At 39.5% G+C, this 24,007-nt stretch overlaps 2 protein-coding genes across 3 annotated transcripts; one reads left to right on the top strand and one right to left on the bottom strand.

Annotated features, from left to right (window-relative positions):
- The first annotated feature begins 5,524 nt into the window (after window positions 1-5,524).
- Window positions 5,525-14,603, top strand: ACTL6A (actin like 6A). Of its 2 annotated transcripts, XM_080623949.1 has the most exons (14): window positions 5,526-5,643; window positions 6,585-6,661; window positions 6,851-7,025; window positions 7,393-7,493; window positions 8,799-8,896; window positions 9,576-9,670; window positions 9,912-10,018; window positions 10,102-10,191; window positions 10,363-10,424; window positions 10,745-10,859; window positions 11,240-11,320; window positions 12,322-12,417; window positions 13,511-13,597; window positions 14,167-14,603. In XM_080623949.1, exons 1-14 carry the CDS (start codon window positions 5,619-5,621, stop codon window positions 14,245-14,247), a joined length of 1,290 nt encoding a protein of 429 aa, XP_080480075.1. In that variant the 5' UTR covers window positions 5,526-5,618; the 3' UTR covers window positions 14,248-14,603. The 2 variants fall into 2 exon arrangements, with proteins under 2 accessions (XP_080480076.1, XP_080480075.1); XM_080623950.1 differs by lacking the exon at window positions 6,585-6,661 and having other exon boundaries at window positions 5,525-5,643.
- A 1,889-nt stretch (window positions 14,604-16,492) lies between these two features.
- On the bottom strand, window positions 16,493-23,878 carry MRPL47 (mitochondrial ribosomal protein L47). Its single transcript, XM_080623951.1, has 7 exons — window positions 23,756-23,878; window positions 23,056-23,201; window positions 22,403-22,463; window positions 21,136-21,232; window positions 19,398-19,528; window positions 17,460-17,555; window positions 16,493-17,074 (listed from the first exon to the last, which is right to left on the bottom strand). Exons 1-7 carry the CDS (start codon window positions 23,854-23,856, stop codon window positions 16,957-16,959), a joined length of 750 nt encoding a protein of 249 aa, XP_080480077.1. The 5' UTR covers window positions 23,857-23,878; the 3' UTR covers window positions 16,493-16,956.
- Window positions 23,879-24,007: the final 129 nt, after the last annotated feature.

Below are 24,007 nucleotides of genomic sequence, written 5' to 3'. Positions count from 1 at the left end.
TAAAATATGTACTTGTCATAGTAATGACCTGAATTAATTCAGGAAAAAAGTGACAATCTCTTTGCAATCATGCCTATCCAGCAAATACACTATTATTTTTCCTCACTACAGATTAATAACTGTTTATAACAATCTCTTTTTTCTTTTTTTTTTTTTTTTTTTTGTGATACAATAATAAATAAATCTAGAAAAATTAAGTCCATACCTTGTCCCGGCAGGACTCTAGCTTGCATTCCAAAACCTGCTACACTGATGTTGATTGCCGTGTGTCTGCCCCTGCTCTGCCTATGCCCTCTCCTGGTGGTAGAATCTGCACAGAATAGACATGGTTACACCAAAACCTCCCCTTCACAGCAAGCGTTTCCAGATGTCAAGTGAAAATAGCTTTCTATAGTAAACCAGGCCAAGATTCCAAGCCTAACAGGGTTCCAAAAAAGTAATGTAAAGTGTCATGACTCCTATAAGATCATTCATTAGCACATCTGTACAGCTCTACTCCCCAAACTGCCTTATTTTATTCAGTAAAGTATGCATTTGCAGAAACAGGGACTCAGGGCTCTTTCCTCTCAGAGAAGTAGGTTAATCAGGAAGCTCTTCTTTTGGATTCCTTACCTGTGGCTGCAGAGAGCCATGATTCTTAGCTGCATGGTATCACAGTTTCAAACTGCTAGCAAGGCAACTTCCCTTCCTGGGAAGTTAGGAATAGAAATTTGAATCTTGCAAGCCTGAAGACAGAGCATTTGACCAAGAAACAGGAGATCTGTACTCCATGCTACCTGCTCAGCTATTATAACTAAATTTCCACCCTAGCAGTGGGAAGTGCAAGGGATCAAAATGCCTCATATAATGGTAACGCTCAGCTGGCACAAAGATCTTCTGTTTATCAGACTAAGCTGGCTTTCAGCTGTAGGTAGCTTTGTTTCTACAGATGACAGGTACTGAGCCAGGTCGGGTTTGGCCCAGCTGCCAAGCAAATAAGCCCTGCAAGAATCCAAAGTGACTAGAGACCAAGCACTAAGCCTGAAACAGTAAGTTCTGCCAGATCTGAGCCAAATGAGACACATGTATATACGAGGCTCATTTCAGAAGGGCAATACAGGCAACTTAAGTTCTGACCAGGGCTGGCCTTAGTCCAGCAGACCTATTAATTACCTGAGAACCAGTTCCAGGCAAATGTTGCACTTTCACACCTGATCTGGCTCTGTGATTCATACTATGCCTGAGCTAGAAAAACAAGTGGTCCACAGTCCTCTAATTTTGTTTCACAGGATCCACTTATGGTTCAGAACAATAAGGCAGAACTAATACAATGAGGGTTTTTTCCCCATTCTCCAGTGTATCCAAGACACTATTATTCCAGCCAGTAAGATGGAATCTCAAAATGCATTCTTTTTTTTTTTTTTTCATTCCTCTCTCCAAAAACTAATTAGCCCATCTATTGGTGATGCAAAGTTGACTTCATATATATATATATTATATTATATATATATATTATATATATAATAACAACAAGCACCATATCGTCTTCCTCCTATCATGTTCTAAAATAAGAGTGAGTCATGGGTCTTTTACAAAAGGACCAGTTAAACACACCAGCTCCAAAAGAAGACTCTGGAACATATATCCCCATGACTGCCTTGCTGGAGTCACAGATAGATTTCAGACAGATTTCCTCTCCTCACCATTTTCAATCACTAAGCCTAAACATACTGTACAGTGGCTATAATGTAACACATCCAGGTTTAAGATGTATGACTTTAGTACATTTTATATGAACCATAAATCAGTATCTGGATTCCAGTCCGAGGTAAAAACCCTGTCAGGTGTGGGCCCTTAGCATTTACCTTGTGTTCTAGCACTTCCTCTGCAGGAGGAGGATGACAGTGTAGTTATACTCACAGCATCCCAGTAGGGAAGGAAAGTATTAAAACTGAGGAAGTATCCAAATACTTCAGCAAAGGAAGTGGAATGTTGAGCGGTCATAACAAAGCTCTTGAGTGAATGAGTGTTAACGATTATTTTGCTCTCCATCTACATACACTTTTTTAGTTCGCATAAACATTAAAGACCTCTTCTGAAAATAGGAAAAATAAAACTTTTAACATGAACTTTGCAATCAAGAAACAATAAGGAATACAGAGTTATGAATAATCCACTGTCACAACCAGTCTGCTGTCACATCCAAAAGCTCGCACTGCAGTCTGAGAGATTGCCTGGCAGTTGTATAGTAATGTTGAAAAGCAATGGGCCATCTAGGAAGTGCATGACCCACTAGGGAAGTGCAGCTTGTTGAGAAACAGAAGATCATTCTGTTAAGTTTTGGCTTGACATACACATCACTTTCCACAATGCTTTATATTACCAAAAGATGAATGTACTTGCTTGAAAAAATTATGTCTTAAAGAAGTTTTAAAGACCTCAAAGAAATAATCAGGAAGCTTCAGATTCTTCAGACTATCATGGATTAACTTTTGGTTACTAGTAAACATCATTATTTGGTGTCTTGATTCATGCCTCATTTTTACAATGAGGCCTCTGTTTATTCCTATTACAATTTATGTTAGTATCTGGCTGTAGAGTTATTATATACAATGAAACACAGAGAAAAGCAGTATGTGATATTCCCATGAAAAGCATGTAGTTCACATTATACCTACACTTGCAACTCCTGCCAAGGTGCTATAGCCATTTGTACCAGTATGGGAACTCAGATAAAACACATTCACTGTTTCTATCTACTTTGATTTTATAATCTTTGCTTCTGAGAAACTAAGCAAAAACAGTTAAAAAACCCCCAACCAAACCAAAGCATTTGAGTATGCTGTGAACAGTGGTGGCAAAGCTCTAGATTTCACGTGCTCTTATAGAAACATAGGATGATGTGCAGGAATTCACTGAAATAATCCTAGATTTGCACCACTAAGCAAGGTTGGACTCTGCAGAAAAAAGATGCCTGGTGTCTATTCCTCTTGTGCACTCAACTTCGTATGGTTATCCCCACTGCTGTAAAGCAACGTCACTGTAAAATGTTATCAAACTACACACTTTCCACTGATGTAAATGCCTATGAAAGTGTGAGGCAGAGAAAAGTAAGACCTAGAGAGGTGTCAGCCTAAATTTCCTTTCCTGTATCCTTCAGGCTTCTTGAAGATTACACAAATTTGGCTTTATTTCCCTATACCTGTCAAATCCCGAAGCTTCTAGATATCAGAATGGTTTCCAGTGCACATTACCTTGCAGTTCCATCCAGATCAGCCTCTGGAGCAGTAAAGATGATCTTTACAGGCTCACCCTCTCTCCATGCCTCGCACAGCCACAAGCCTTTTTACCCTGGCACACGTTTTCTGATGGCATCACTGGGAATTCTTCTGTGTTGAAGAAATACTGAAGAAAAATAAAGCAGCAGAATGCTGTGTTTGTTTCCAGCTTGCAGATCAATCACAAGCAGCTCTTGTGCAGACAGCAGGATCTGGCTTAAAGTGTCAATTATCATATGAATACAGTGAATAATTACGACAAAATAAAGTACAAGCAGGAGCTAAATGAAGATCATCTGGCATTGTAATTCCAAATTTTCCGAACAGCTTTTCCCATCTGCAATTAATTCCTCCCCCTCAAACAACTCTACCTTAAGTATTAGTGCCACATACTGGATATCATGTTAACAAATTAACTTCAACAGATTTCACAATACAAAATCGGGATGCATTTTGAGGTATAGTTAGTCAAAGAGCAGTATTTATCTTTCTAATGCTAGCATTTAAATTTTGTAGTTGTATTATATTATCAAGCTTATGTAAAAACTTCATATTTTTTAATTGCATGATAAAATTATGAAGTCTGCTCATTAAAGAAACAGAAAATCAAACTGTGTGCCAAATTAAATTCCCTGTCCTGGAGAGTCAGTAAGTCCAGACAGCTCCTGGTATTCTCATAATTATGCTTAAACCCCCCTTACTGTTGCATTTTACTGTTTTTTGTATGTTTTGATTCAGGATGAGGCTTAAGGGGGAAGCAGCCTGACATTAACTGCAGCATCTCAAGAGCTTTAGGCTAAACACGCACATACACACATGGACTGCTTTTCTCCTTCACTAGCACAATGGTTGCTGAAATTGGTCATAATCTGTTCTAGTCACAACAGCTTTACAAACTTCCTGGAAAAAAAAACCAACACAAAACCCTACGGGGTACACCAAATGTAAATTTCACCTCTCCTTACCTCACTGATTATATTCAGTGTAAATAAGATGATATCACTGAAACTTGAGTCACAACTTAGAAAAAAAAACCACACACAGCTTTGTAGGAAGATCTGAACTCTATCAAAATAAGACAAAATGAGACTCATACCACTAAATTTTGTCTTATGGTGAAAATAAAAGAAACATTTTTTAATTATATACAGTCCAATAATTAGTTGCTATTAATGGCACTCATTATTCTAACACTTTAGAGGTAAATGTAGTAAAATTCTCTTATGCTAACTAAATCTAATAATCTGGAGATCCTTACTATAGTATTACATAAATAAGCTATACATCTTATGTGAACTTGAAATGAACACTCATGGTTATAGCAGGCCACACACAACCAAACCAGCTCCCATCCCCTCCAAAAAAAAAAACCCCTCATATAGGAATTCAAAAAGGTGCACACCAGGTGTGCTTGCACTTTATTCTCAAGTTAGAATTTTACTCTTCTCTAATATTAGCTCCTAATATTAGAAGTATCTCTACAGTACACCTCTTTCTTCCATTTCCTTTAATTCCTACAACTTCATGTTTTCCCATCTCTGGATGTTCTGGCTGAACACCAAGCTTAGCCGAGAACTCTAATGATATACAAGGCAATCTGAAATCCAGATTACAAATTCAACTGCTAAACTGGCAACTGAGCTGGCAAATTAAGACTGCCCAGTAAGCCAGGCAAGTTAGCCTCAGGGATAGAGGTCTGAGGTTCAAAGGAGTGCCCTAAGCCAGAAAAGTACACCACAAGGCTGCAATATCAGTATACACTTTAATCACGTTTAATTTTCAGTGGAAGAGCCCAAAGGAGCAGTGGCAGTAGCACAGGAAGGACTCATGGAAAACCCAGCTACAGCAACTGTAGCTCCTTTCCACAACCAGCCTCTCTCCTCAGCTCTTTACTCACCCCATTCCTCTGCACCCATAAGACGGCACCAAACTCACCCCACCAACCCTCAGGATGCCAGAGCTACCTCTCCCCACTACACCGAACCCAGCAACCTTCCCGCCTCTCCAGCCCACTCCCCACACCTTACTACCCTCCTACACCACTATTCCCACACTCTACACCAACACCGCCTCGTTCACCAACCCGCCCCTTACTTCCTGCCTCATGATTGGCTATCCACGCCATGATCCGCCTTCCGCCCATCGCAATTGGCTCTTGTGCCCGAGAGGCGGAGGGAGGGGGGGTGTCTGTGAGGTGGGCGTGCCAGTGGTAGGAGCTCTGCTATTGGCGGGAAGGCGACGGCCTGCAGGTTGGGCAGACGCGCCGCCGGAGAGCGAGGTGAAGGTGCTATTGTTGCTTGGATTGCTGAGAAGAGGAGCCAGCAGATACCCGGGCCTCGCTGCTTGGAGCCAGTGGCAGCCATGAGCGGCGGCGTGTATGGGGGAGGTGAGTCTGGCACCGCCTCGCTTACCCGCCCTCCCCTCCCCCCGCGACCGTTGAGCGCGGCGCCGTCCCATGAGGCGGCGCGTGCGAGCCTCTCCCGGGCGCTTCCCGCCTCCCCGCGGCTCTTTCAGGCCCGGGCACGGCGGCCCGCGGCCCGCTTCTCTGCCACGGAGCCAGAGCCCTCCCGGCCCCTCCGTGAACTAGGCGGGGGGTGGTAGCGTGCGGGAGGAGGAGGAGGCGGCGGCGGCGGGCGGCCTTGTGTCTCTGCCGGCGTCGTTTAGCTGCGATGCTTCCTCCGGACATCGGCTAAGCCGTGGCCTTTGGCTGAATTAGCACTTACTCGGGTGCCGAGTGGAGGGGGAAAGCCCCGCTCTTTGGAAGCGGGGATGTAGTTTCTTCCCAGAGCACTTCTGCAGACCTTTCCGTGAGAATGAAAGCCCCGGTATTTTGTTTCAGGCTTTGGTTTTCTTCAGGACGTGCAGAGCAGCTCAGTGAGGATCGGGGCCCACGAGGATGAGGGTGCTTCATGGTGTGACAGCCTTCACTTACAGACCTGGTGTTTTCAGGCCCACCTTTCTAATTCTGATCGCCTCCAGGAGGTCTGGGCTCACCTGGCTTCCTCTTACTGTTATGCTAGCACTTCCTGAAAGTTTTACCTTGTAATCTATTTAGAGGTAACTATGTTCTCCCTCTGTTGTTTAAATTCACCTTTTATGTATGCCAATGAAAGGTATTGCAATGTCCCAGTTGAAACTTATCTGCAGTCTTCTGATAGCTCTCAGGTAATTGGAATTCTGTATAGAGAAGTTTCTCCTTGCCTGGAAAAAGCTGCCTTGACTTGCTTTTCTTCTTTTGCAAGCAAAACAGGCAGTGGGTAGGGTAAGGTCAGGATTGTAGCAGAGTATAATAACCATTCACAACCTCTCCATTAACAATCTTTTCAGATGAAGTTGGGGCTCTTGTATTTGACATTGGCTCGTATACAGTGAGAGCAGGCTATGCGGGTGAAGATTGTCCAAAGGTGAGGATCTCGTGACTTAATGGAATTGCAACATGAATTTATGCTTTAAGTCTGTTGTTTAGTTATGAGTTCTCAGAATATGTTGGGTTTTGTTCTGTGTTGTATAAGGAAAGCTCTGAATTAATGAACAAAAACCCCACCCCAAACTTTCCTTTAATTCTCATATATTGCTTACCTTTTGCCTTACAGGTTGATTTTCCAACAGCCATTGGCGTGGTGCTAGAAAGAGACAACAGCAGTACTCTGATGGAGATAGATGGTGACAAAGGCAAACAAGGTGGCCCGACTTACTACATAGACACCAATGCCCTGAGAGTTCCAAGGGAAAATATGGAGGCAATTTCACCTTTAAAAAATGGAATGAGTATGGTGCTTTGTCATTTTGTATCTGTTTGTGAAATAGCATTGCTAGACAGCAAAAAGTCATAGCTTTCATTTAAACAGGCTATGTATGGCAGCAGAAGCCATAAGAATGGATACCTGACTTACAAATAGCATGAAGTATGATTGGTTTACAACTTTCAAACTTTCAGTGGAATTCTTGAAGTGTTATGATGATGGTGATTACAGAGTAAGAGAATTCTGTAGGGCTGCAAAGAAGTCTGTGTCTGCTGAGGGTATCTTTTAGCTAAACAGCTCTACTCAAAAAAAGCTTTGGAAAACTTTTGTGCAATTATCAAATGGAACAAAACTCAGAAGTAACTAATCCACTCACTTCAATGTTGTTACAGTTGAAGACTGGGATAGTTTCCAGGCAATTTTGGATCACACTTACAAGATGCATATTAAATCTGAAGCAAGTCTGCATCCTGTCCTTATGTCCGAAGCACCAGTAAGTAAAAGCAGCTTTGCATTTTGCTAAGTCTTGACTGTATCTTCTTGCTGACTCTATAAATATTAGCGTGGGACAAGTCTGGCACAGGCTTGTAGGTTACAAGTGCTAAAACTTATCTACAAAACTAGCAATTTTAAAATACTTTGCCAGGTTTTGAGAAGTAATCTGTTTAAGAAAATGCCTAGAAAAAGAAGAAAAACCAAAGGCCAAACCCAATTTGAAATAGTTTGCTTGAGTTATATTAGAAAGTATTATTGTTTTTCACATATTGAAAAGAAGTAAAAATTAAATATAATCTTACTTTACTGCCTAGAATAAAAGCAAAAAGATGTTTGGATGTCTAAGTATGTGCTAAATTACACTTAATAAAATGCCATTGAAAATCTGTCACTTAATTCAGCCTTATGACAAATACTGCGTGACAGAGAATAATGGAGAAGTTTTCATTTTTCTGTCTTCATTTCTGTAAATGGCCCTTTGAGTAAGTGAAGTGGATGTAAAGAAATTCCTGGGAAAATGTATGGACGAGGTTTCTGTTGTTTAATACGGTGCAGCATATGAAGGACAGATCTTAACGTCAGAATACAGAAGATAGCCATACAAAATTTATGCCTTTCTTTAATAAAATCTTATGAAAAGAATTTTCTTCTTCGTTATTCCCTTGCATTGAATTGTAGTGTGTGGAGTATGGATAAATTTGCAATGGCTATTTCATGTTTGATGCCTCATTGTGTGTCTGAATAGAGGATCCCATTAACAGTCTCCTTAGAGAACTAACCTTTAATGTATTGGCTTGGAAAAAGCTTCATGTTTTCAGTAATATGTAGAATATTTTGATATATATATCTATCTATCATGGCTTAATCTCTGGTACAGTAGAACTGTATGAAAATACCTTGGAAACAGGAAAATCTGGATTTCTTTGAACTAGGCAAGTTACTTGTATCTTTCCCCTTGTAAAATAGGCATGCTGCTTGTTTTATAGAATTCTTTGAGAGACTGAGACTTTGAAAGCTGTAGGAGTGTAAAGAAATCTGTTGTAGCAGTGAAAACGTATATAATTTCTGTGTGATAGATAAGTAGTAATGTAGTAGAATTGGAATAAAAAAGGTTCTGAAGAAGTAGATTGCTAGAAATCTGTCTCTATGAATTTTGGTATCATTTGAAAACATGGCTATAATAATTCTAACTACTAGGGAAATATGTTAGCATTCTTCTAGTGTACTCTAATGGTCCTCAAGATAAACATACCTTCCCTTTGATTGTTTATTTGTGGTTTGGTATATTTTTTTTTTCTTCTAGTGGAATACTAGAGCAAAGCGTGAAAAACTGACTGAATTGATGTTTGAACACTACAACATCCCTGCTTTTTTCTTGTGTAAAACTGCTGTTCTAACAGCGTATCCTTTGGAATGTTTCACTGCTTCTTCCTTCCACCTACCCCAGGAAATTACAGTAAACTTATTATAGGCAATTCCTAGTGTAACAGCATGTCTAACTTTTCTTCTTTCAAATTAATTTTTCCGTAAACATCTAAGGAGGAAATAAATAAATTCCATTTATGAACTTTAAAGCTGCTGAGCTCAGTTTTGAAATGCTCTCAATCTGGCTATTTTGCTTGGAGGCAATGTCTTTTTATTAGTTGTCTCTTTTAGTTTTTTCCCATTGTATACCATGGGTAAGAATGTTACAGACCTAAAATTGTGTTGTCCATACTACTAAATACAGTAATTAGAGCTTGAAGTTCCCATAGCCTTAAGATTAATATTTGTAATTATTTTAAACTAATGTTTTCAGCTTCAGACTCCAAATTAGTTGAATGTGCTTAGAGCTTGTTGCATAGTATTGACATGAAGTCTCACCTTTGTACATCCAGAGCTCAAGTCAGTTCACAGCTGGAAGTTAAATGCCATTCATGCTGGGTTGTGCACTGCGTAGACAAACGATGCACACTGGAAAACAGCAAATCCTTTTGTAGAGCCAAGGAATAACACCTTGGGGCCTAGTTATGCTGTAGTTGTAGACAACTTTTTTCCCTGAAGTGAAAATTACATTATTTTCCATAATCATTTTGGCTAGTTTTGCTAATGGGAGATCTACAGGTCTCATTTTGGATAGTGGAGCAACACACACCACTGCTATCCCAGTACATGATGGATATGTACTTCAGCAAGGTAAAAAAAATTTATGGCTAACAGCATTGTAGTGCCAAGGTTGAATTAGCTTGCTTTCTGCTTTTACTTTTTTGTTACTGTTTTTAAATCTGTGCAACCCATAAAATTTGGGGGGGGGGGAGGGGGAACTCCAGAACGTTCTAATGGTGTTCACTGACAAATGGTTTGTTAGGAGAGTTTATTTATGATTTCGGTGCTTTCAAGGGTGATGGGTTTTTTTGGTTCTCTTTTTGTCTTCAAGGTATTGTGAAGTCACCACTTGCAGGAGACTTTATAACTATGCAATGCCGAGAATTGTTTCAGGAAATGAACATAGAGATAATTCCTCCATATATGATTGCTTCAAAGGTGGGAAAGTAATTTATTAATAAGCTTTTTCTTGAGGAGAGGTTTAAATGATTAACTGATGATCATGGTTTGTAAAATCTCAGGAGGCAGTTCGTGAGGGGTCACCAGCAAATTGGAAGAGAAAAGAGAAGTTACCCCAGGTCACTAGGTCTTGGCACAACTACATGTGTAATGTAAGTAGGCCATTTCTCCCACTCTCAGACTTCTCTAGCTGACCCAGAAAGAAGTTTTGTTTGCAAGTATATCAGGTTTTCCTCTTGAAGAGCTAAATTCTTCAAAAAGTCAGTATTTATATAAAATCGAAGACTGAAATTCTTTTAACCATATTCTTCTTAACTCCATAGTGTGTCATTCAGGACTTCCAGGCTTCTGTCCTCCAAGTATCAGATTCAACCTATGATGAACAGTATGTCGCTGTTTTCCTTCTTGTAAGATTAATTATCAGTTGTGCATGGGGTGCTTAGCTTGTTCGTTGCTGTTGGCTGGTTTTGTCACAGAGGTATTTTTTGGATATGTTTGTTTCTGAAAGTAGAAATACAGCGTACATACAGGTGATAGCTTTTTATTTAATATTCCAAGATGCATGACTTCATAATAAATATTGGAAGTGTAAGTCATATAAATCACAATATTCCCATTTAAACCGTAGTTTATAATGCTAATCGGGTAACTTAACATCCTGTTTACATAGCATTTTAATGTGTTGCTTTCTGGCTGATGCTCCAGGGTAGCAGCACAGATGCCGACAGTTCATTATGAGTTCCCTAATGGCTATAACTGTGACTTTGGTGCTGAGCGTCTAAAAATCCCTGAGGGATTGTTTGACCCTTCTAATGTAAAGGTAAACCAACTATGCTATGTAGGAATTGAAAGGCTGTAAATCGCTAGATTTACACATGGCTTCCTTTTGTATGATGCTCTTAATTTCATGATTTGTATGTGTGTATTTACAGTGTGCAGTTCTGCAGGAAGAATTTGCCTGTGTTTTATTAATGTTGCACAAGTGAAGAATAAAATGTTCAAACCGGGTGATGATGAGCTGAATGGGGGAATAGGGTTGTTTGGGTGTTTTTTTTGGTGTGGGTTTTTTTTTATTATTATTTTTTTTACCATACCTAAAAATGCCTGTCTAGTAATACTTGTAAATTGAACTCATTTGGGGCTTTTATATGTCTTGCTCTTTTGAAGTGATGATGTATAGATTACTAATTTTAATTCCAGGGTTTATCTGGTAACACGATGTTGGGTGTGAGCCACGTTGTCACAACAAGTGTTGGAATGTGTGATATAGACATCAGGCCGGTAAGTGTTAGTCAGACAGGTATTGTTATAAGGCATAGATAGTTCTGTGCTGATAGAATTTTTTGGGACTACAACACTGTTGATGAAGAAATGTGGATTTCCTAGGATAATGATAAACACATGAGAATTATTCTCCAAGTATTACTTACCCATTTGTATATAGGAATATGTACAATTACTGTTTTGTCGAATTTACTATTTTGTCAAATTTGTTGAATGCTAAATCAGGATTTATTTACCTAGTGTTTCTACCAGTATTTAAGTAGCTACTATCCAGATCTTGTGGCTGGCACTGCATAGGGTGCGTGGGATTTGCTTCAGACGAGCATTTGGTGTTCATAACTTTGAGTGCCATCCTTGGACTTCTGGGCATGGCAGTTATACTTTCTAAACGTAACCAATCTTATGGAACTTTCTGCAGAGAGTAGAAGGAAGAAAAGAGAGTTTAAAGGGAAACTTTATTTTTAAAACTATGTTCTAACTTTCTCAATTTGAAAATATTCAAGTTTGATACAGACTGCGTGGGGGTTGTTTCAAAAACTTTCCCTCTTAAACTGGTGTGGCAGGCAGGCTTAGCAGGCAAGGACTTGGTTTGTGTTCACCAGCTACAGCGTTAGTGAGACTGAAAACCGTTGCAGTGCTGTGGGGCTTTCCTTTGTGGTTGGACCATCGAGCTGTAAGAAAACAATCTGGATACAGGAGGTATCTGTAGGTGTAGGGTTTCCTATACTAGAAAATATTCTGTGAAATCATTTAGAATTGTTAATCATGTGGCTTCTGTCTTCCTTGTATAGTTCAATATTAAGCTGTCTTGAAACTTTTTTTAAGCGATTAAAAAGTAATTGGACTGTGAGAGGTAGTATTGTTGCCAAGTGTGTCACACAACTGATGTATTATTGCTGTTGGTAAGATATACGTATGTGCCATTCCTCTATTCTGTGAAACAGTTTTTGCAGTATGATTTCAGAGTTAACATTTTGGGTTGATTATTCTCTTTTTAGGGCCTCTATGGCAGCGTGATTGTAGCGGGAGGAAACACTCTGATACAGAGTTTCACAGACAGGTTGAACAGAGAGCTGTCCCAGAAAACTCCACCGGTAAAACAGCTCTTTAAATTACTGCATTGAGTTACTTATTATTTTGGGGTTTTGCCACATAAATATACAACCGTGTGTTGTAAGTCTGACTTTGTTAGGATCCCAACAGCTGGAGAAATTTCTCTGGGGTAAGAAATCTCCCCCTTCTCTAAAGAAAAGAAAAAAGTTCTGAAAAAGTCTTGTATGACATGAATTTCAGGAGATAACAGCTTTCTGAATATTTTACTTCTCTATTCCTGCTTTCAGATTGTGATTTTAAGTTCTGTAATTGTCCCTAAGCAAGAGTTGCTTCTTCCCTTGGTGGCCTCTCTTCTGAAGTGTTGCTGACTAACTTTAGGCATTCTTTAGACTTTAGACTAACTTTAGACTAACTCAGTCATTCTGCCTGAGGTCTTGTCACTTTGTCACAGGGATTCTACAGAGAACTTGACCTACTCATAGATAAAACCTTGTGATTTAACATACTTGGTTTTTAATCACTTGGTGTCAAAGAAAATATTAATACCTTACATGAGTGTTCTTGAGAATTTTTTTCTTGAAATTTCTTGAGTATTCAGAAAATATTCTACTCACAGTAACTCTTAAATCATAAATGTTATGAGAAACAGGGAGGTAGTTACCTGCTGCTGCTGCTTGTAATAGCTGAAGAGGAACCCATTGAAATGTGAAGATTTTATTACAGTAAGGCATTTTGAAAGCAAAAGGAATGAATGGGTCCAGAAAGGACCAGCTGAACTGCAGCAATGTTAGACATTTTAGTTCCAGTGCACACTTTAATTAGTCCAGTGTTAGAGATAATGGTATATGCTGCGAGTATTATTGTTCTCTGCCTGGTCTGTTTCTAGCCTTAAGCATTTGTTGCTGCTTCCTGTTGGGAGGCAAGATAAAAGCTACACACGTTCTGTTCCACTGTGGCTATTCTTGAATTCTAAGTACAGGACAGATGAGCATTATTCCAAGTTTAACAAAAATGACCTTTTCACTTGCATGTTGGTATGTACACTAAGGTCTTTGTGCTTGCCTTCGCTTGTCCGTAAAGGTCACCAGCTTACTATTTGTCTGATTTGTTCTTTCATTTACCTCCTCTATTCAGAGCATGCGTCTGAAGTTGATAGCGAACAACACAACAGTGGAGCGAAGGTTCAGCTCATGGATTGGTGGTTCGATTTTGGCTTCTTTGGTTAGTAAACCTGTGTTACTGTGTTGCTTGTCCAAAAACCTAATTCTGCATAAGCGTGCATTGCAGAGTTTGTGCTAATGTAGCAGTCATAATCTTGTCTGTCTTTGTAGTAAGGTGAAGAGAATCAATTTAAAGAACAAGACAATATGAGCATTTCCAATCAAAAAATAACTCACTGTGTTCTCCCATTTTTAACGGCAAGGCACAGGCTTGAAATATGATAGGTAAAAATGTCATGTATGTAGTACATCTTGAAAGTAGCAAACTTGTAGAATGAAGCTCAGGAATATAATGCAGAAGCAAGTTACTGAGTACCAAAATGGTTTGTGGGGATTTAACATAGCAGTGAAAAGGGAGACTGAAATTGGCTTTTGGTAGTGCAACTTCCTGCCTTTTGTTTAATTGCTAGCAATATTAATCTCCAAGGAAAAGATAAGCAGGTCAAGTCCTCTTAGCTTGTTTAATGTTAAGACTTGCTTGGTTTTCCTCCTAGCAAAAAGTAGTCATGTTTCACTTAACTTTCATTTGTTTTGTTTTTTATTTATTGAGTTGTTTTGTTTTTCTTGTAGGGTACTTTTCAACAGATGTGGATTTCTAAACAAGAATATGAAGAAGGAGGGAAACAGTGTGTAGAAAGAAAATGTCCTTAAACTTCTTACTGTGAAAACTGCTGCCTGCTCAGTGCTCCTTCTGTTTTATAGCTTTAGCATACTCAGGAATGGGATGGACTTTTTTTGTAGAAAGTTTATATTGGATTTTTTTGCATAATTCAAGTTCCATTTTAACAAACCTTAGAAATTTTGAGACCTAATTGGTACTATCATAGAAAAAGGATGTTTACATCCCTTGTAAAGCAATAATATACTTAACAAGCATTTTATAATTTTGTATAAATGTCTATTTTCTCTAGTATCTTTTCCTGGGAACAGCTTTACAGGTTAGCTGATAGAGGCATAACCTTGCAAATACCTGTGCAAATCTATTAAAAATCTCTTGTCTACTTTCACATACTGGTCTTCCTTGCTGGTACTTTGGCCTTAAATTGCTCTTATTTCTCCCTTCAGAAATAAAATTTGGTCTTTTATATTTGAGCAACTTCGTCCATACTTGAAGAGAAAGTTACTCTTCTGCTTTTAACAAGGGAGTTTGGTTAGTACTGTATTATAGGTGACCCGGTTCAGTGTGAGCTTTTACTGTCTTGTGAAAGTGTTACATTCCATGTACTGAATGTTACATTAAGCACTGATTTGCTAATTTTCTATTATGGAGCATTTTCATTTCAGTAAACAATTGGTGCTTTCCACTTGATTCCTAAGAATGTATATAATATCTTTGTGATGTAGGTGAGAAGCAAAACATGGTTTAGCCAGGGAAGTTGAGGTAAAGAATTGTCTCTGCAAGACTAGGAGAATAATCTTAGAAGACCTCAGGATGTGGCTTGAAATTTTTTTTTTTACAGGAAGCTGTAACTCAAAGGGCCATTTGCTACTTGTCTATTGTTGGTATAGCTCCGGAGCTGACTCGCATTAGGGTCAGTAAGTGCCTGTTATGGAGAGAGAGTGCACACTCAGGGTCAGCAAGCAACACGATTTTTAATTTTTTGGAGGGCAGGAACTGGCTGTCAAGATGCAGATCTATGTTGCTGTTAAGTTTGCTTTAATTTACAATGGTGTGATGTTCTGTACTGGGACACAATGAAGTTTTGCTCCTTATCTTCAAAGTTGTGGCAAACCAAATACCATTTAACTGACTTAAAAAAATAATAATGTGAACAGTACTGCGTCATTTTTCTATCCTAAAAACCTTGCGGGTAAATAACGGTGAGGCCTCTAGTTGAAAAGTTTCACATTACCTTCAGACAATAAAGTAACTTATCAAAACAGCCTGCTTTTGTCTTATCATGATAACCATTAGTTGCTTGAGACAAAGTTGCTTGCTCCAAATTTTCTAAACTATTGACAAACCATATTTCTCTCACAAAATGAGGCAAACTTAAGTCAGCTACAGTAGGTGATATGTCACCAGATAGTGATGTCAGACTGGAAGACAAAGACTCAGTCTGGTTTGCATGGAAGTAGAATGTGGAATGTCAGCTGAACTTGTATCCCTGCAAGCTGCGAGGAGTAATGCTTTATAAAGTTACTGTGGCATCAGTGAAGCATTAAGATTAACTGGACAGCTCATACCTAGAGGTGAAGATACAAAGTAGGCTTTTTTTGTTTCTCTTCAGGAATTGGCTATGCATTTGAAACTTTCCTTCTGTGTCATGTGCTTATAAGATAAAGGTTGATTATCTTCTTGACAGAATTGCAATGCCATGGTAGTATCTATGAATGTCCTATCACTATACTGGGGAGCAAAACACATTGTGGTTTTCTCACCACTGTAGAGAGTTTCTGTTTAAATGGGTATTTTCTGTGACACAGAGGAGTAACTGTTGATGATGGAGACAGACTCGTGTATCTCCTACGGTTTTGGCTTCCTTGGAGTTTACAGTGTTTCATCAGGTTGTATTGTATAGCACATTTGCTTCCTAAAAGACTTCATTCAAAAATTCTACATCATCTCAGCAGAAGGTTAAAAGCTTTCCTGAATAGGTGTTCACCATCAACTGAGAGTGGCACCAGTCCCTTTCTACTTCAGTTTTACAAGTATTACTATCTTCCTCAAACTATTCTGCACACTAAAAAAAAACCAAACAAAAAATACCAAACAAACAACCCAAAACATTGCTCTAATGTTTGAATTTGTCATAGCTATCTAGAAATCTAGATATAAAACCTGCACAGGTAAAAGTTCACATACTAAATATTTCAGACTTTCTAACTAGCCAGGCTTAAAGCAGGGAAAAAGTTTCTCTAGCAGACCAACAGCATGGGTTCCTATGCTTTTATAAAGCAAGCATGTGTAACTTAAGTGAGGTATCTGTAACTCGGATGTCAAGGAACAAAGCTTTGTATGTGAGTTTCAGAGACAGTTAGGTCTCTCCTTTTAAAGTGTTTGTTAAAGTAAACCAGGTAACTATCTCTACACTTCATACTTTCATCTGGCAGTCAGTTGCTGCTCTTCACTTTTAATGATGCCTGTCTCGCTATTAATGATACTTGTCTCACTATTATAAAAGTGACTTAATAAGTAATTTTTCAAGTGTTTCTGGAAACAGCTGTTAGGATTAGAGGTATGCACTGAAGCTGCTTTTAATTCCCAGTCACAAATTTAATTTAGGTCAAATGTGGGAATAAAAAAAACCCCAAAAGGAGACTCGGGAATGCTCAGTTGAGTTGTTCACTGATTTCAGAATTGTTTCATGTTCCAGTCACAAAAACGCTTGACCAATTGCTTCCCACGCTTCCAGTGTGTTACTGGCTCTGAGATTTTAAAGCAAGGTGAGGGAACTTCCTTTCCAAGAGCTTCTTTTTCGTTTTCTCTAAGTTTTGCCTTCTTGCCCTTGTGCGTAAAGATTGTTCAAGTCTGAGCCTGAAATAAAGAAGTCAGAGTGGTTAATTTCTAGATTGCTTCTAAAAACCTTCATGAGCTCAGTATTCATTTATTTTCAATAAGCTAAAATGCCTTCAACGCAAATTATTTTTTTTCTTCTGCTTTTGAATTCAACAAAAATTCAACCTTAGGTAACCTGCATGTAAAGTTACTTTTGTACTGCAACTTCACAGGTAACCAAGCCTCTTAATGATTAAGATGGGAACTACAAAAAACAGAGCAAGCTGTTATTTTAAAAAAGCCTTATTTTCCATCTACCAACTGTAAAATAGGAAAACTACTATTTTTTTCCTTTTAAAGTGGAATAAAGAGGACTGAGGAACGGATCAGAAAATTATTTTAAATGCCAAAAACATCTTTTTACCTGATGAAGCGTTCCACATGAGGTAAGTAATAAAATTTCCTCTTTTTGTATTTTTTGTTCAAGTACCATGGTATTGGCCATTCCTTGTAAGAGTACCTGTTAAAGACAGATAAAACTGGTTATAGAATGAACACTTACTGTCTTCATTCTTGGATTCTACCAGGTACGCCTGGTCACAGCACAGTGACAAAGGGGTCTCACTGGAATCACGGAATCTGCCTGTGGGTGTTTGCTTTAAGCGCTGTTGCTGGCCTGGTTTGTAACTACAGCTCATATTTAACTCAGCGTCTCTCAGTGTAGAAAGCAGTGTTGCTTTAAAAATTGGAAGTCTGAAGGGAGGGCCCAGCACAGATTGTGATTCTTTACACTTATATTTTAAAGTTACTCCTTCATAACAAAACTTTCAAAAGCTGATGTGAACAAACTGTGTGTGAAGAGTTTTGTTTCTACTATTATTTTCTTTTAAAATACCAGTGTTGGAGCATCATGTCAAGTTGATATCTGCCTGAATGTCTTTCCCTCTAAATACACTCTATTATGTCTGTTTGGAGTATCTCCTGTGTATGGGCTGCACAGATGGCTTCTGAAGACTTACTTACCTGCATACTCCTGTGCATCAAGATTGCGTCAGACCTACTGCTATATACTGCAGAGTTTCTGCATGTGCTTAAAAAACACTCCATGGCGTCTGAGCCTTCCCCCTGCTTTAACTGGGGACTGGACTTTCAAATAAATGCGTAAATTCTTTGTGGACAATTTTTCCAAGCAGAGAGGTATCTTAGAATGGTTTGGGTTGGAAGGGACCTCAAAGACCATCCAGTTCCACCCTCGTGCCATGGGCAGGGACACCTTCCACTAGACCAGATTGCACAAAGCCCTGTCCATCCTGGCCTTGAACACTTCCAGGTATGGGGCAGCCACAGCTTCTCTGGGCAACCTGTAGCAGTATCTCACCACTCTCACAGTGAAGAATTTCTCCCTAATCCATTTCTAAAGCTACCTTCTTTCAATTCGAAGTCATTCCCCCTTGTCCTATCCACAGCACCAGACTACAGTCAAGCACAACAGGGTCTTTCCCCACTGATTTCCACCAAGCCCCTTCTCTTGGCTGTGGCTTCACTGGCTAGTAGGTAGGGACAGTAGTAATCTTGTTTATCCATTCCTGCATCTCGCTGATTAGACGATGAGGTACTTGGCTACCTTAAGAGAGTCACAGATACAGAAAGAAGTCTCATCCCTAGAGATCTAAATCTAATCATTGGTGCGTTTTAGTACTATGCTGATTTGTATTTTACAGGTAAACAAATGCAACCTTCTGTTATCTGCACTGTTACTGCCAAGCTTAATACTGTAATTAGTGCATCAAATGCCAATATGATGAGGGTAAAATACTGGTTGATGAAATAGCAGGTCCTGCCAGAGCCTTCAGTGTCATCACCTGAAGTTACAGACTACTGAAAGCATCTGGACAGTAAATAATTCTTAGAAGCTTCTAAGTTAACTATCTGCCAAGAGCAGCAGGGAATTCTAAGGGATGTTTAGGTGGTCTCATGCAACACTTTGGGTAGTTGTCTCCCAGTATGTGGATTTTGCTTTAGAACCAGGGAAGTCCAAATGATTCAACTTGAGCAGTACTCCCTAGTTCATCTGTGTGTTGCAGAATAGTTACAGTGCAGAAATCATATCAGTTGCATGGAACTAATTTTATTAGAATTAATGGTAAAGCTTGCTATTGAATTGTTTAGCAACAATTATAACCACATAAAAACCCCCAAAGAAACAACAAAAATCAAATAGGACATGAACACTAGCCAGAAAACATTTCTTTCTATACACTACATGCATGCTTTCCTGATTAGAAAAGGATTTCATGTAAAGAGACTTTTCCACAAGCAAAAGTCACATAAGAATTAGAAGAAAAGGTTCTCTTTTTCATACCAGTAGGTGCGTCCTAGGAAGTCATGTCTCCACTCGCCAGGTACTGGCTTTTCATGGCCAGTTTGTAGAAGCCTCAAAGCAATTTCTCTTTCTCTGACAACCAAATCTATATTTTTCATAGACTCTTCTACCTGAGAATAGGAAACAGTTTCAGGATGGGCCAACAAAACACCATACTGACAATTTAAGATCTCAAATGAAGATATAAGACAAAATCTAAAGAAAAAGCAAAGGTTGAACACTCTGGGAGTTCTGTCATCGGTGATCTCACACTTGTGGAGTGAGTGAAACAGCTGAATTGGTCCTGTGTTAGAACAGTAAAGAACCAGTGCTTTAAAACTTAACTTACAAGCAGAAGAGATATGAAATAACTGATGGTCTATTTCATTAAAGCATAGATGCATAATAATACACAAAGCCAGATCGAATGCTGATGCCAGAAGTATAGAAAGCTCTGATGCATGGGCAGGGCAGAAGTAGAAGCAGCAGCATATATTTTATGTATTTCTGTCAGATGATTTGTACTGGCTGTTTGTTAATCTAGTTTTAATTTTGGAGTTGGGTCAGAGCCTCAATAACACCTACTGGCTGATTAGAAAGCTGCCTTGACTAAATCATGCCACTTGCATTGAAGCGTTTTAGTCAGATCTGTCCCATAATATTACTGTAACACGCATTACATATGGCAACATGTTAAATGCATGGGAAGCTGCTAGAGCCAATTCTAATAAGCAGATTGCTGTATTTTGTCTCAGTGCAATCATAGTATTTAACTGGTGCTTGGTTTCTAGTTTTCTTGGGCTACAGGCAATTAGTAAGATTTGATTTTTAAAGCATTAGGGCCACTTAGTTAAGTTCCCTCCAAAAACAAGTTCTGTTGTGATTCATAATTGCTGAATAGGGATGTGTAGAGGTGGGTCTAAGTCAAAAATGCTGTTCAGAACGGGAATCACAAAATACAGTTAAGAAATCGTATTACAATACATTAGAAAAAGATACACTGAGATCCAGTTTTATATTGGGTCTTCCCTAATTTACAAGTACAGTGATTAAATGACAAGAGGAGGAGACTGAATCATTCTACATCTGACAGAAAACAGAGAAATCATAATGCTTTTACAGATATATGTAATGGCAAATAACAGCTGAATTATTAAACATACAAAGAAATTCAAATTAACAATGTAAACGCTTTTCCCAAATTAATTTGGATGCATACGGGGATATCTGAGAATATCTCTCATGTCAAACAGCTGGATTATTTAACTGGGTAGTGAAGGTGGAGGTTTCCATCTGCGAGACATAAGCATAGAGATGGCAGTGGATTTACAAGTAAATGATGATTCCAATGGTAAAGATACTGAGGAAAGAATTCAGTAAATTAGCAGCAGAACTGCAATAACGCAAGAGAAGGAGGGAATGTGAGCACAGCAAAGAACTAAAGAGCACAAGTTTGGGGAAGACAATGTCAGAGGCAAGAAGTTGGCAACGGTGGAGGATAAGGAGAGAGAGCATACTGAAGTTTTAGCACAAAGAAAGCAGAATATTCCTTAATGTTATATATCAGGTAGAGAAACCTTTCCCACTGTGCTGAGCAGTGTTTATGCACATACTAAAATCAGGAAAAGAATATATATTAAAAAAAAAAAAAAAAAAAAAAAGTCATTAAGTTTCAAAACACTTCATCTTTCACTCAGCTATTTTAGACTCATACTTTCAGCTAGCATGAAAAAGTTACCTTTTCTAATCGTTCTGGACTTGGCATAGGCTTGAGTTGTCGTTTTGATTCTAGCTCTAAAGTTAAAAGCATGTTTTTTTCCTTCAGTAGGACATACCTAGATCAGAAAGCATAGTACTTCAGAAATAATTTCTGGATCTTTTAGCAATTATTCAGTCACTAACATGCTGGACAAAGCAGAGTTGTTCAACCTCTGATCTCATATCCCACGCCTTCTAGCTCCATATGAAGAGGCAAAGGTACTAACTGCAGAAAGCCCAGCAGAGGTGGGGAAGGCAGACACACAGAATCATAGAACAGTTTGGCTTGGAAAGGACCTTAAAGCTCATCCAGTTCCAACCCACCTGCCACATGTAGGGACACCTTCCACTAGACCAAGTTGCTCAAAGCCCCATCGAACCTAGCCTTGAACACTACCAGGGATGGGGCAGCCACAGCTTCTCTGTGCAACCTGTGCCAGGGCTTCACGACCTTCTCTGTAAAGAGTTTCTTTCTATTATCTAATCTAAATCTTCCCTCTTTCAGTTTTAAGCCATTCCCCCTTTTTCTAGCCTATGTGCCCTTGTAAAAGCCCCTCTCCAGCTTTCTTGTTGGCCCCTTTAGGTAGGTACTGGAAGGCTGCTCTAAGGTCTTCCCCAAGCCTTCTCTTCCCCAGGCTGAACAAGAACATACAAGCAGAGGCTGAGGAATAAAGGCTTACTTAACCTGGAATAAAGAAGGCTAACAAGGAAAAAGGTTAATGTTAAGTAGTCTTCCACTGCCTGGACAGAGCCAGATTCTTACAGGTACACAGCAAGAAGAATATATAACAAAACAAAAACCATTCACAGTAATAATTAAATACTAACTATCTTAGCCCTGGCACAGGTTGCCTAGAGTGGTGATGCAATCTCTAGCCTCAAAGACTTTGGTACCAGAATGGATTCAGAGCTGAGGAACCTAATCTAATGTAATGGTCAGCCTCCCCCAGAGGTCACTTGCACCCAAGTGTCCTGTAGTTCAAACAACCTCCAAAGGGTCCAGGCACAGCCTCTTCATATCAAACCTGATCCCTCTGCATGGGGCACAGCTGTCACATAGCCACCTGCTGTATAGCGTGTGCATGCTGAGCAGTACCTAAACTTGGGCTGTTCCAAGCATGTGGAGCAATACGGCAGGCTGCTGCATTAGCTAAATGTACTGACTAGTAAGTTCACTATCCACATTTTAATAAAACATCCAGAGTTGCTCTGAAACAAGAGCAGCTACTTCACTAAAACATACTTACCAAAGCTTGTGTAAGTCCTCACTACTCTTAGCCCTCAGTTGCTTTATATTCCATGCATCCCCTGTGAAAAGGGAAGCAAAAAAATTCGTCAATTCAATAGAACAAAGTTCTCCTATTCCAACAGAAAAAATGAGAAATGCTTCCATTAGCAGGCTTGGAAGTATTACAGCATACGGGCCACTTTTTTCAAAAAGAGCTACCATTTGAAAGCTGTCCTTGTGGATACTCAGCTTTTCTTTGCACATACAAACACTTTAAAAAGGCAATTACGTGTACTTTTATTTGTGTCTGTAAGAGGCTGGGAACAGAGAAAGATGAAAAATGAATCTTTACATTGAAATATTTTTCTTCCACAGTTACCATGTATTTTATCAAAGACCATTTCTTCTGTGATACACTCTCACTTAAGAGCAAGGCAGAGGATTTACAGTAAAGTATTTTGCTGCGTAATAGCTATTTGCTTTCATAAACACAGAATACACACAAGAAAATAAAATTAGCAGGTATAAAGATGCAAAAGTATTGTGTACATATACACATTAAAAAAGTTTTGTGTACCTATGAATGCTTCCTATAATGCAAAGGATGTCAGATTTCAGCTGAGCATAAGTGGCTCAAAGATCTCTATTAGAAATTATAAATGTAAAACTCACCAGACTTTACACTTTTTTCTCCCCAGTTTACTGGATCATCAAAAAACTCCTCCAGACCTTTCTGAGACAAAGTAGTGTGCAGAAACTTCAACTGATGGAGAAGCTCAACTTTTGCCTGGCTCTTGTGGAAGAGATTTGGTGTCAACCTGCATAAAAATTACAAGAAAAACCACATATGATAAGAAAAAAAATAATAATCTAAATGCAAACATTGTTCTACAGAGAGATGAATGCCACAGTTCAGGGAGGAAAGGCATAGGTTCAGTTCTTCATAAAACTGTCATCTCAGTGGTGTTTTCTCCTCCCCTCGTCTCATCTAATTATCATTTATGTATACTCAGAAATAAATAAGTTTGAAATTTAAAAGAACAAGTTTGAGCTACATAGTATAAGAACACATCCTCCAACGCTGACTTCAGCTAAACGACAAAAGCAGTAAACACACGGTATAAGGACAAAGAAAATCCACGCCACAGTGATGCATGACAACAAAACAGTAACACGCAAAAGAAGCGCTTCACGCTTACACAGTGCCTCACACCACAAGCCACTGGCAACACTCAGCCGTGGTTTCAGAGGCCAGGACACCTGGACAGCCCACCTCCCACTAAGGGCAGCTCTCCTTCCTCCCGGCGACCCGCCCGCGCCCACCCCAGCCAGTTCCTGAGCCTGTGCTTCCCCCGCCCTGTGCCGTGCCCACCCAGGGATGCCAGCAACCATCAAGCTCGGCCGCACTCCTGACAGTCGCAGTGAGCCCACGAAGCGCCGGCACAGGGCGGACATCCCCCCGGCGGCCGCCATGATCCACCTCGCTCCTCCCACAATGCCTAGCGCCGCGGATGGCGGGCCGCAAGGGCGCAGGAAGGTGAGAGAAGACTTTGCCCTTTTCCAAGATGGCGGCTGCTTAGCTTCATCCCGCCGCGGAAAACACCGCCACCGGCCCCGCCCTTTA

Source organism: Psittacula echo (genome assembly GCF_963264785.1).
Source record: "Psittacula echo genome assembly, chromosome: 7".
Classification (NCBI taxonomy): domain Eukaryota; kingdom Metazoa; phylum Chordata; class Aves; order Psittaciformes; family Psittacidae; genus Psittacula; species Psittacula echo.
Note: the sequence above shows the minus strand (reverse complement) of the source record. Positions and strands in the feature narration are given on the sequence as shown.

What these genes read in the sequence shown, in the direction of transcription:
- ACTL6A (XM_080623949.1), top strand. Translation starts at nt 5,619, where the DNA reads ATGAGCGGCGGCGTGTATGGGGGAG. An exon ending in ACCTTTAAAAAATGGAATGA is followed by an intron (nt 7,026 to 7,392) that starts GTATGGTGCTTT and finishes ATGTTGTTACAG; the next exon opens with TTGAAGACTGGGATAGTTTC. An exon ending in CATATATGATTGCTTCAAAG is followed by an intron (nt 10,019 to 10,101) that starts GTGGGAAAGTAA and finishes GTAAAATCTCAG; the next exon opens with GAGGCAGTTCGTGAGGGGTC.
- MRPL47 (XM_080623951.1), bottom strand. Translation starts at nt 23,856, where the DNA reads ATGGCGGCCGCCGGGGGGATGTCCGCCCTGTGCCGGCGCTTCGTGGGC. An exon ending in GTCCAGAACGATTAGAAAAG is followed by an intron (nt 19,529 to 21,135) that starts GTAACTTTTTCA and finishes TCCTATTCTCAG; the next exon opens with GTAGAAGAGTCTATGAAAAA. An exon ending in CATGTGGAACGCTTCATCAG is followed by an intron (nt 17,075 to 17,459) that starts GTAAAAAGATGT and finishes TCTTTATTTCAG; the next exon opens with GCTCAGACTTGAACAATCTT.